Source organism: Poecilia reticulata, chromosome 6 (assembly GCF_904066995.2).
Source record: "Poecilia reticulata chromosome 6, P_reticulata-male-v2, whole genome shotgun sequence".
Classification (NCBI taxonomy): Eukaryota; Metazoa; Chordata; class Actinopteri; order Cyprinodontiformes; family Poeciliidae; genus Poecilia; species Poecilia reticulata.
In genome coordinates, this window is record NC_088835.1 from 18,031,558 (window position 1) to 18,044,249 (window position 12,692).

A 12,692-nucleotide genomic window follows, 5' to 3' on the forward strand; every position below is an offset into this window, starting at 1 on the left:
GACCTGCTCTGTTGGAGCCTGTTGTTATATAAGTTCCAGATTGTCAGCAAAAAGCCATCACTTTGCAAAAGCTTTAGTTTGCAAAATGTATGTTGGTGATAACAATTCTCAGCTGTAGGGAGCTTGTTGCATAAGCAAACGTCTTAGTTGAATTCATGCAGTGCCATAAAAAAAAGCAATAAAGTCACAGGACAAACTATTTTTAGGCATGAAGTGCATGGAAGTGCTTAATCATTGTTGTGAATATTCAGTGTGCTGCTGACAGTGCAAGCAGGGGTGATTCTTACCTAAATAGGTCCCTGGGTGGAGCCCCCTTTCTGCTTCCAACACATAAACATGCAAGCCTGTGTACACGGTAAAATGTAAGTCAACAAAACTGAAACAATAGTGCACTGTTTGATGTTATATATGATTTATTAAATATTTTCAAACAAGTGAAAAATTGTTAAAGGAATTTGACCCGTCTGTATATTGATTTTTTTATATTGATTTTTTTCCACACTTATATAACTTAAATAATTAAAAATGTCCACATTTTATCCAGGGAAACTGGTCGATGCCTTTGTCTATTGTACTTTGAACAACTGAAATTTTGCTCTAGCTGTGGGACCAATTAGTTCCCTAAATACCACACATCAGGCTCAAAGCTGCCCAACCAAAGTATTGGCTGGTTCTGGAGTGATCACATATTTCCTATGCTAGCATCCCCAATTTGTCTCCCTATGAAAACCCTACTTATCACATATAAAGCCTTTAATGGCCAGTTTTCATCCTACATTAAAAATCTCATTATTTCCTATCACTACACCATAAGTCAATGCTCACAGCAGGGCAAAGGATTTCCTCCTCCCAGACTTTTTAAGCCCTGACTGGGAGGATGGGAGTTTGCAGCTTTTTGGATCCTTTTATGTGGATCAAGCTTCTTAGTGTGGGAGCACAATACTGAAACACTTTTCCTTTATATTTCTGCCTTGTTGCCTTTATATTTACATATATTGCTGTATAGCTAATTGGTTTCATGAGCGATACCTCACAAATTTGTACCCCTTTTAGATTTTTTTGTGTGTGTTGGACTGACACGAAGCGGCTCAGAATTGTAAATGGGAACAAAATTCTTCATTATCCAACCCCCAATCAATACATTGTAAAACCCAATTATGTTGCCTTTTCAGCTGCAAGTCTCTTAGTGTATCCCTCCACAAGCTTTGCACATCTAGAGATGTGTTTCTTTGCAAAATGGCCCAAACTCTGAATAAATTGAGTGTTTCTGGGAACACCAATTTTCAAATCTTGCCACCGATTTTCAATTAGGCTTGGATCATTATAACATACAACAGTACATTCAAATATTTGAATGTTATGAAAATGTTTAAGATTTTTAATCACTCATTTCAGAAAGTTAATCTCATAGATTCCTTTAGTGTATTTACAACCTCTGTTGTAATTTTGGTGGTTATGACTTTCAGATCATGAAAACTTATAATTTAGTGTTTTAGAAAATGTGAATATTGAAAAACAACTTATAACATATTCATAGAAAGTTGAGTGGGAGGAAAAAGTGTGGTAGGGGATAAATCTCTGGAGTTGTTTGTTTCAGTCATCTACAAGAACATTTGACAGAACTTACTTCTTCTGATAAGCATTACACAGATGCTTATTTTCCTTTTATAGCAGGACTTGGCATCTGTTCACATTGCCAAATACCTGGACCAACTGATTGATTGACAGTGATATTTACTGTTCTGTATTGGTCAGCAAATCTTCTTCACCTGAACCCCATGGAGAATCTATGGGATATTGTCAAGATGAAGATGAGAAACACCAAACCCAACAATGTAGATGACCTAATTTGTAACAGATCAGGGTGAGGAGCCAAAATTTAAGTATAGTTTCAAATATTTATTAAAAAGCTTTCTGGTGAAAAACAGGAAACTCCTGGAGAAACTCACAGGGGAATTGGAAAAAGGAGACATGGGTTAGTGGCTGCTGAAGAACCAGTGACAAGCAGAAAACTCAGAAAGGTGAGCCACTAACCTTTTCAGAGACCAGGCGAGGGATTGGGATGATGAGCAGCAGCCTTTAGTTATTAGATAAAGTAAGATAGGAGTGTGGTGATGTTTCAACAGGCACAGTGTTGAGTGGAACAGGCATCTTTTACCCCCATCATTAGATCTCACTGAGGTGAGAGGCAGATCCGTGGAACAAGCAAGGGTCAGGCAGACAGACTGATCCGTGGATCAGGCATGAGACATAAGATTGGTGTCGAGAAAACAGAAGTCAGTGAGGTATCCGACAAGATCAAAACAAGAAAAAACAGAAAAAGTAACTTGGTTGTGATCAGGCAGAAAAGGAATGCTGGAGAGCTGCGTATAAAGGTAGGAAAACAGGTGCAGGGAAGAACTTGATTACTGCCGAGAAGCGGCTTGCAGGTGCAGCAGAAGAACGATGGATGACGGAGCAGTCAGGCGTGCCAGAACTATGACATAGCGCAGCTTTGGTAACATAGGCATCCATTCCACCTCAGTGGAGCCACAGGCAGATCACCTCCATGCCGTATACAACACTGATGCTCTTTACAGGAATGTCAGAGCAGACCCTACCTACTAAGACTGAGAGCTTTTGGAGTGCAGGGGGCTCTCATCTTTTTTGGCGCTTTGGACCTTGTGGTGGCATCAGCCAGATTATAGTGTAGTTTGGTGGAGCAGCAGCTAATCTACTACTGAGAAAGAGAAGGTAAGTTAAACAGGAAGGCCAGGACTGACCTAACAAGCCACTCTTATCAAGTGCAGGTGGTGGAGGACAGAAAGACCTTTGGCAAAAAACAGTCCCACTCTTGCACAGTGTGTGCTGTTGCAGAAGTGAAGAGTTCCTTCAGTGACAGACTGATGCATCCTACCTGCACAAAGTAGCACAATCGCAAGTCTACTGCACAACCGCAGTGCAGTAGCACACAAGTAGCACAATCAGTTATGGCTGCCATAATTGTTATGGCAGCCATAACTGTTATAGCAGCCATAACAGTTATGGCTGCCATAACTGCTGTTTTTCCATTTTTGTAAATTATCTTTTGTACATTTTAATTAAATTATCCTACTCAGTTGCAGATTTCTTTCAACCTAAGTATCCTTATTTTGATAGATGTACATTTTTTAAAATGTTTTCTTGTTTTGGGGGGACACCTTTGAGTGAATCGATATGCCTCCATTTGCCTTGCACTTTTCTGCTGGTACACCTGAGAGATTCCACACTGGGAAACATTAAGGGATATTTCTATTCTGTTCTATCCCATGCTATTCTTCTGTATTCTGTTTTGTTCATGCAAAAAGAGGTCACACCTAGTATTGCATGCATAGATATGGACCTACATTTTAAAAGCCTGACCTTTCAGATTACAATATCCTTGTAAAGACATTGTGTAAGATTCAGAATTTTTCAGAGAGATTCCAAGAGGCTTTGTTGTCTGTAAGAATCATAGCAATTGCAAGAAATAAAGGCTTGAAATATTTCACTGAATTCATGAGGAATCTTTGTGACTATTGAGTTTCACTTTCTGAAATGAGTGAAAAAAAACATTGAACATTTTTACAATATTCTAATTCTTTTCAATGTACTTGTAAATGTACTTTGATTTAAGCAATTCAATTTAAATTCTGGCTGCTTTTTCAGGGTCATCGTGGAAGGTGAATCTTCACAGTTCCAAATCGTCTGCAGCTTGTCCTGATTTTCTTTCAAGATTGTCCTTTATTTTGACTACAACATTTTGTTCCACATGTTTCTGGTTTCTTTATATGGCTTTTGGTAAACCTTAAACTTCTTTTTTTTCTATTAAACAATAGTTGTTTTTTCTAACACATTTGAGCACACCACATTCTGATTTGTGGAATCAATGGCTGTTTGTTGGCCACCTGGTTCCTCTACATGAGCTGTTGATCTCTTCAGCTTCTGATCAGTTTTCTTCCACTTCACAGTTATGCACCACTTTGTCACTATTGTCAATAAAATGCATTCATATTTGTGACTTTATCAGTTAAACTTACACGCTTTGAATTTTTGCACAGTACATTTTGCAATGTCATTAATCTGTTTTCTTTCTTCACCTTTTTAGTGTTTTTAAGCTTTGCCTCTGTACTTGATTTACGGTTGCTTTGACCTAAATTAGCACTATATGAAATAATTTGATTAGCGAATAAAAAGTGAAGTGGATGACACACTGTGATCAGTGTGTAGCATGCAGCTACCTTTATAAATCCAAACAATTTTCAGTCAAAAATCCAAACAGGAAGGGGTAAAAGGTTAATTATAAACTCCTGAAGCGAAACTTGAAATGACTTGATTGCTATCCTCTTTCATGTCTCTTTTAGGACCCTGAGGCAAGCTACGATGTTAATGATGGAGATGCTGACCCCCAGCCGAGATACACACAGCGAAATGAGAACAGGTAATTCAACAGCAAACACTACAAGACATATACGACTGATTTTGCTTTTAGTGGGTGCAATATATCAGAATAAAAATATTTCTGGGCATTCTTTTCTTCTTGTTTTACCAAGTGGGACTACACCATTCAGGTTGTAGTTCAGGTTCTCCCATCTGAATTTCCATTTACAAACTAACATCATCTTGTTGTAAAGCATTGGTTCATCCTTTCAGCTGAGTCTTAAAAGATTGTTCAGGTTTTTTTTTCTCCGCCTGTACACAAGCCCAGCTGCTGTAGCAGCCTTTACTGACTGAGTCCTTACAGCCCTGCAGGCACATCCTCACAGATTTTTTTTGCCTATACAGTGTATGTTTGTTTTCTTCCCCTCCCTGTGCCTCACACTTTTCCCTTTCCAGCCTTTGGTGATCACACTGAAACATGTTTGTCCCAATTAAATCATGCACAGCCATAGCTCCACTAAGGACCAATCCGAAATATCCATCTTCTCCTCTTTTTCCATAAACATTGTGGTCTCCTGCTGATGAGAAGCTACTCCCACCTCCAAAATGCACAACAGGATTTACTTTCTTTTCAAGGGTGCCTACAACCAATTCTTTTTTGTATTATTTATTTCCTTTTGTGACTTCAGACTATAGATTTCACTTGCATTTGGTCAGAAGCTGTGAAATTGCTGAAGAGAAATTGAGACATAGTAGGCTTGAGCTTTGTGTAGTGCATTGCTGGTCTACATTTTCAAAAAAAACAATCAATATTAAGAATTGAAAACAAAAACAGTTTACATTAAAACTACTTTTGATGGTACTTTATTAAACCAATGGCGCAAATAGTGTGTAGTTTGTCAAAAATCCAAATAGGAAGGGGTTAAAGGTTAATTATAAACTTCTGAAGAGAAATTTGAAATAACTTGATTGCTATCCTCTTTCGTGTCTCTTTTAGGACCCTGCGGCAAGCTTCTAAAATATAAATTCATAAGAAAATAGAAACCCTTGAATGCATAAAGAGAAGTACATCATTATTCTCATCATTATTTGTAGTTAGGGCCAAGGCAAATGGCAAGATATTGTCACTCCACGGTCTTACTTGTAAGACAAGCAGATCACAACTTAAGCACAGCTACTGTGCTAAAAGTGCTAGTCATGCTTTTGCTATATTTGTATTCATGTTTGCTCTTCAGTTGGATTTATTTGTATTCCCTTCAGCTGCAATAAAACACACGTCTGTAAGAACTCTGTATAGATTTATGGATAATTTGGCAACAACAACAACAACAAACACATGGAAGCGGCCGAGTGTAATGGCCAGATTTGATTTTAAAGTAGCCTCTGTGTATCCTGCTGGGAAATACATCATCTCCCACAACTTTGAAGAATGATGGCAAAGTATTCGGTACCTTTTATGCAGTTTGCAGGGAGCCTAATGGATCTTACAGTAGATTTGTATGTCATTTTTATGATTACAGTTCTGCTGTCTCACATTCAGTGGTTCTTAACAGTGGACCAAAGGGTGCTAAGATTGTGTTTTTGAGACTTCAGCAATTGCGACTGTGATGAATCGTTTCCAAACTTTTTCTTCCTTTAGTCTGACAAACATCACATACTAGAAAAACAAACAGATCCGCTGTTGCTTGAAAATAATAAAAATTTAAGAAGGTGCATTCTGCCGTCTTTGGTCTGAGACCATCAGCAACCCTCATCTCGATGTAATAATTTATGCCCACTCTTCCCTCCAAAAGATCTCCAGGCCTTTTAAATTGTGAGGACGTCTCTTGTCCACAGCTTTCTTCATGTGATCTCATAGATTTTCTGTCAGCTTTAGCCCTTGCGCTTGGGCTACGTGACTCTAAAAGTTTAATCTTCTTCTAGTGAAATCATTTTTTTTTTGTTGATTTGGATGAATGATTGGACTTACAGTGATGGTAAAAAATGAAATTGTTCTTCATCTTCCTGGTGAAGGACGATCATTGTCCTCATCACTTTTGTTTGCTTCAGCCTCGCCACTCACGTTATCATCCATCACGGTTTGTGGACTGTCAGAGGTACATTCTGGCTGTGAGACATTTAAGGTCGAACTCCTTTTTAGCTGAAATGCTCCTTAGGTTTAATGTTTGAGTTGTAATCCCTGCAGCAAAAGTCTAACAGACTTGATGGAAACGGTTCAGAGTCGACACTGGAATCTATTAAATGTCACTTCTCCAGTGTTGTGATTACAAAAGCCATCAAGTTTACCTGAAGCTCACATCTGTGTGTTGTGTTGATGGTTGTTTACAATTGTTCTGGTCTTTTTGTGTCAGTCATTATGATTCTCTTCTCACTTGAGTGGCTTGAACATTGACTATTTTTTGTGAGCTTTAGAAAAAACTTTTTTTTATTACTTTTGTAACATCCTGTAGTATAAATTATATTTTCTATTATCAGTTTTTTTTTTTTTTTTTTTTTTTTTGAAATTGTACGGATGTTGAAACTGAAATGCCCCACTGGCTGTTTACTTCTTTGTTCTTTCATGCATTAATGCATCATTTACTGCAGATTTGTTTTGCAGTTGGTCCTTATGTGCCCATGTATGACATTTAATCCATTTGTTTGCTGGGCGTACTTCTCTTAGTAGCATCAGCCGGTTTAGAGCATGTGCTTTGTTTCTTGCCCTTGACAACAGTGCAAGTAGCCATCCAGAGCGACCTCGGCTCTCTCTGTCAGTGTGTTGTAGATCCTACTCTGTCCTGCTGATGGAACAAAGTACTATTGGGAGGGATAACTCCCTGACTCTGGTTCACTTAAGCTCCCAAAGTGTGCCCTGCTATTACTGCAGAACACTCTCATATCCACACACGGCAACACACTTATCAAAGGCTTCTTTCTGCCCTTGTCAGTGAAATTGCCAGAGCAATTATTTTAGGCTTTGTTGGTTTACAGGCATGAAATTAAAAGCACAGGGTTGTCGTTTTTGTCGACAGCATGTGGGGTTACGGTTTGGCTAGACCCCATGTATGATACCCTTTGAGTTATGTAAATGAGCAAAGAGTGAAACAGGTCATCAGTGAGTAATGCTCAGAGTCTCCTCAAAATGAGTTTATATGAATATATTCATGGGACAACAAAATGCAGAGGAAAGTCAGAGGTGGGCAGAGTCACTCAGATACGTTCATTTATATTGGTGACACGCTAGACTGATTTTTCAATTCTCATCCCAAGCATTTTTCTCTGGAGATGCTCTGTCTTGAGCTGACAGTTATTGTTGAAAGAGGAACCGGCTTAGTTTTGGGACAGGCTGAAGTATGGTGAGGTAATCAATTTGTGCTTCATCATGAAAATGTTTGTCCTTTTCTATTTTTTTTCTTTTCCTTTTCTTCTTTGTGATGTCAGTGTGATACAGACGTATTGGACTGGGCTGAGGTGGAAGAAATCAGGATTGATTTCACCTCCTGCCCACGGCAGCCGCGAGAGCAAAACTATTTTCAGAAGCCTGTACAGCAGTATTAGCTGCAGATATTATTTTTCACACGTTTTCTTTTTTTTTTCACGTTTTATAACAAGGTTGACAAAAACACTTTTTGTAAGAAATGTAGAGCTATTTCTAGCCAATTTCTTTACCACCATATACATGTGCATCACTATAAATTCGAATATCAGAGAACTTAATTTATTCATTACACAGACTTATCTTCTGCTTCCATTTATTCAGTGACTCATGCAGCGTATGGGTTATAACTAATTCAAACTTAAAATTCCTCCAAAAATTTTATTGCTCTGGAATAGTAAAAGCACTAGTTTGAATTCCAGCCTGGGGTCTTTCTGTTTGGCATTTGCATATTCCCCCAGTTCATTCATGTCTTAGGTAGATGGTTGTTTGTTCTGTGTGCCTCTCTGTTACCCTGTGATGGACAGACCCTGCCCCTCACCCAATAACTGCTTTGGGTTCAGGTTTGTTCAGATTACCCTTGAATTATCTACAAATTCCAATCAGTGACTTAAGGCTGTCTAAACCCTGAGAGAATTATAAACCGTCAGATATCGAACAAAACAGTTTGACTTTGAAGTCTTGAAAGTCATTAAGTAATTTACGACTTCACTTTATCATTATGCATGTTTTGTGTCTTTCTACAATCACATTTATTATGTACAACCCCAGAGTTTGGCTTATTTGGTCACTCTGTTCTTCTGTTCAATTGTATTCAGTGCCTACACTGCCTGGCTGTCCCACTAGCTCACCTAAGGAGAGTTATTAGCACCTGCAGGGAACTTTCCTTAGGAATCCAATAATTGAGAACCACATGCTTGCATGCAGGTTTAGTAACAGCCTTTATTAGAAAGTGATTGGCATGTCACACAGCTTGGCATCCTTCACTTTAAGTGAACCAGTCATCAGTTGAATACTAATGCTGACTACAGTCTTACTGTTAAAGGGGCAGTGGCTAATATGTAATGCATTAAGATACACCGAGAAAGGTGTTTTCATGCTTCTATTGCTCCAGCAAATTGCTTTGTCCTTGGTGGCATAAGCCTGTTTGTTTCACTGGCCATGAAAGCGCTTTATCAGCAAAAAGACAAACATTAAATGCTTCAGAAATGCTCCAGAAAACATGCACAGGAGGCGTCTGTGGCTGAAAACTATCCTTATGGTACTGGTTGACTTTTCTCTTTAAATTATAGAAATATTTTAAGCCTTGCAGGCATTCAGAGAAGCAACAACAGTTGACATTTAAGACGCTGTTTTTCATTTGACGTAATCTAAACATGTTTGATACAGTAATGAGTAGAAAGCAGAATTAGCATTGACTAATTAACAAATGCCGAGATTAGGTAATGGAGAGGAAAAAACATCACTCCCCCTATTTTGTTAAGTGCAAAATGTTTGCTTGTTCGAATTTACTAGAAAAAATGAACATCCCCATTAACAGTTGTCTTCCTGTAGCTGTTGCTAAATGGTGATTAAACATGTTCACATTGTGCTTTGTATAACTTATTCTAGCAGCCATAGATGCCTCTGGTAAAGATCTGTGATAATGATAAAAATTTATGTTTTACAACATCAGCATATGTCACAAAAATGATCAAACTTTTAATGTGAGCATATTTAGTGTTGTTAAATCCTATGTTAAGAACTATTACTTTTATACAAAATCACGATTGCCAAAGGTTTATGAACCTCTAATTTCATTCACATCATACATTCTAGATATACTTCCCTCATTGCAAAACTGTAAAAAAAATATATATATTTATGCAAAACTATGATTTAAAATGGTCCTTAAGTTATCTTCTTTCTCTGATTTTGACCTGAGGGTTGAATGGCCACCAAAGGACGTTGATTTTAGGTTTGGTGAAACATGTCTGTGTTGATTTGTTTTACTATCAAAATAACCTTCCATTGTCAATTTTCTGCTAAAATTAAGCAGATTTTTTTTTTAATTATTATTATTGAAAAAGTGATACATATCAAAGATTTAATGATGCATTAGGTTCCCAGGAGCATTGCAAAAGAAAGGGCCCCACAGCATCACACATCTCCACCATTCTTAATCCCACTGGGAGTTATTAAGAAAACCTCGAAATTAGTGGCTCCAGTTAAAATACCAATGCAATTTGTTAAACTCCACATAACCATTTAATGGTTGCTATAAAGAGACTTGGAGACACCCTTCTCTGTTTCTCCTCCCCCAAACTTGCTCTGACAGTGAATTTTAGAAATTTTTGTGACCTTAAGACACTCCTCACTCTGCAGGGTTTTGGGATAAATATGGGGCCTTTTCCAGTCTAATGACCTGTGGCTAAAAGAAACAGACGTCTGTGTCGCCTCATTTGAATACTGCAGTTAATTACAGTCGTACATTGCTCATCAGAAATTCCTGGACACTCTAATAAATATTAAAAAGTAAAATAGATTTTAAAAGTTGTTTTCCGTATTTTTTTGCTGTTGTTGTTAGAGGTTACAATGTGCTTTTTCCCCCTTGAATAAATGCACTCAAGTTAAAGGTTGGACTTTTCTAACATCTACAGTGTAAAATTATGATGCTGCAATAAAATATTATTATGTTTACTGGGACTGCCAACAACTGCTACTATAGATTAAGAAAATTGAAAGGTGTTAAGTCATGAACTCTAAAATATAATAGGTCTTAAAGCACTTTAAATTCATTAGTCATCTTCAAATTGCTTTTAGCTGCCAGAAAATCAAAATCAGTCCCTTCTGAATTCCAACCACAACATTAGACTGCAAAAAAATCTATACAAAAAACAGGAGTTGAATACTTCCTTCTTGGCGACATAATATTCACACAAATGATATTCGTATTATTTGTGAGAATATAAATAAAAATCGCTGCCCCCTGCTACAATACGCCTCAGCCATGGCTGCATAAATTTCCAGGTTTACATAGAGGCAATAAATCTGTTTCACCAAGGGAGTGATACAAGATGAAACACAGCGAAGGAGTACACAGTCAAAGGAGACTTGTTCCTCGCAGGTCTCCTGCCTTTGTGGCTCTGCCTCAGTGTTTGACGCAGGAGGTGCCAGGTTGCACAAGCTCTGTGCTGTTGGTTTCTTTTCTGACGCATTTTACAATGCAGTGTTTTCCGGGAAATTGGAATTCCTCTAGAATACGCATCCATACACGTACATCAAGTGTCTGCTTGGCTCTATGTAAGAGATCATCTTTCCTCATTTGTTCAAGGACCAGGTGATATTCTTAAATAGACAAACTTTAGTTCAATGTTAGTTTGTGTGTCTGGTTTGTAGGAGTCGTATGTAACGTCTTTGCGGAAATACAGAAACAAATCTTGCTTAGCTAATGAGACCTCATTTGTCAGTTGGCACCACACCTAAAAGTTTGACAAAAGTGTTTTTCAGATTTTTATGTTCATTATTTCACTCCAGTGAGGTGAAAACATGTCACGAGGTAAACACACACAGCATGCTTCTTATGTTTATTCCTGCAGTTGTGTGTAAAGTCAAAATGCTTTTCCCTATTTATGCTGAATCTGTCAATTATTATTTATAAAGCTGCCATCCTCTGTCTTGCTTGAATGCTGTAATTTTGTAAGCCTCCGACTTGTTTATTCTATCTGGGACAGCTTGTTTGTTTTCTAGACTGCCAGGCAGACATAGGGGATGCTGGCAGGGGCTTCATTCTTACACCAAAATCCTTTGGCTTTCTGTCTTTTTGCTCACTGGAATCTTGTCAAATAAAAGAACAGCGTGATTTAAAGCAACCGTTTCTCGTGCATTTTGTTAATGAATAGCCATTGGTGATTGGAGGTGACAGTCCTGAGTCGAACCCCGTTTTGCAAAGCATTACTGATCACCCAGAGTCAGTCAATATTACTCTTGCGCTGCTGACTAGATACTGATGAATGGGATGTTTAAGCAATCGTGTCTGTTCAGTGTGAAGAAGGTCCTGTTTACACATGCTTTTGTATGCTGAGGCATTTGTGTGTTCCTTGTAGGCTACATTGAAAGGCGGGAGGCTATTTGAAGTTATTTAAGTCTGCTTTGCTGCTTGAATTTTTTCATTTGGTTGTTATTTTAAGAAGAGTTATATCACACTTCAAACAGCAGGATGTATACATTTCATTCCCAAGTTTCTGGTCTTCTTCTCCTCTTTTAGAATAAGATTTTATGTTCCCTGCAGGTAACAAGTGGAAGTGTGTAAATCAGGTGGCCTGGGAAGTCAAAATTGCCTCCAGTTTCGAATTTCATGACTACATTTTGAGTAAATATCTGCCTTTGCTTGATGATGAACTGACCAGACTTCTAATATTGCTGCTTGTTACTGTGCTTTGCAAAGGTTTTCATACCGTTTGAATCAAAATAGTGCATGGTGCACCGTGAAAATACTCATAGGATGAGAGTACTCAGTTTTTGATGTAATAACAATAATAATAATTACCCCAGAGCTGTATGCTGCAGTGAAATGGTGTGTCAATCGAAGCATATTCATGTATTAGAATGGTCAAATCAAAGTCCACACTTAAACACAATTCATATTCTGTGGCAAGACTTAAACATTGATGTCCATGGATGTTTTTCATTCAATTTAACTAAGCCTACACTGTTTGCCAGAAAAGAATAGGTGAAAATTTTACTCTTTGTCTGTGTAAATCCATTCAATCCAATCATCCTCGAGGATTCAAAGTCATTTGATTATAAATTATAAAACAATGCAATTAGGTTCAGTGTACAGCTGACTGGTGAGAAAAGTTTTCAATCTAAGGCAACACAGGCAGTTGCATTGATGCAGAAACTTGGTCAGTCCTCCTGA

At 37.9% G+C, this 12,692-nt stretch overlaps 1 protein-coding gene across 3 annotated transcripts in view; it reads left to right on the forward strand.

The window, feature by feature from the left end:
* The window catches only part of furinb (furin (paired basic amino acid cleaving enzyme) b), a 123,555-nt gene that overhangs the window by 66,198 nt on the left and 44,665 nt on the right, over nt 1-12,692 (forward strand). For all 3 annotated transcript variants that reach the window (XM_008411496.3, XM_008411497.3, XM_081608062.1), the window contains one exon: nt 4,362-4,438. In XM_008411496.3, coding sequence (XP_008409718.2) covers nt 4,362-4,438 — 77 coding nt within the window. The remainder of the gene's footprint in view (nt 1-4,361; nt 4,439-12,692) is intronic.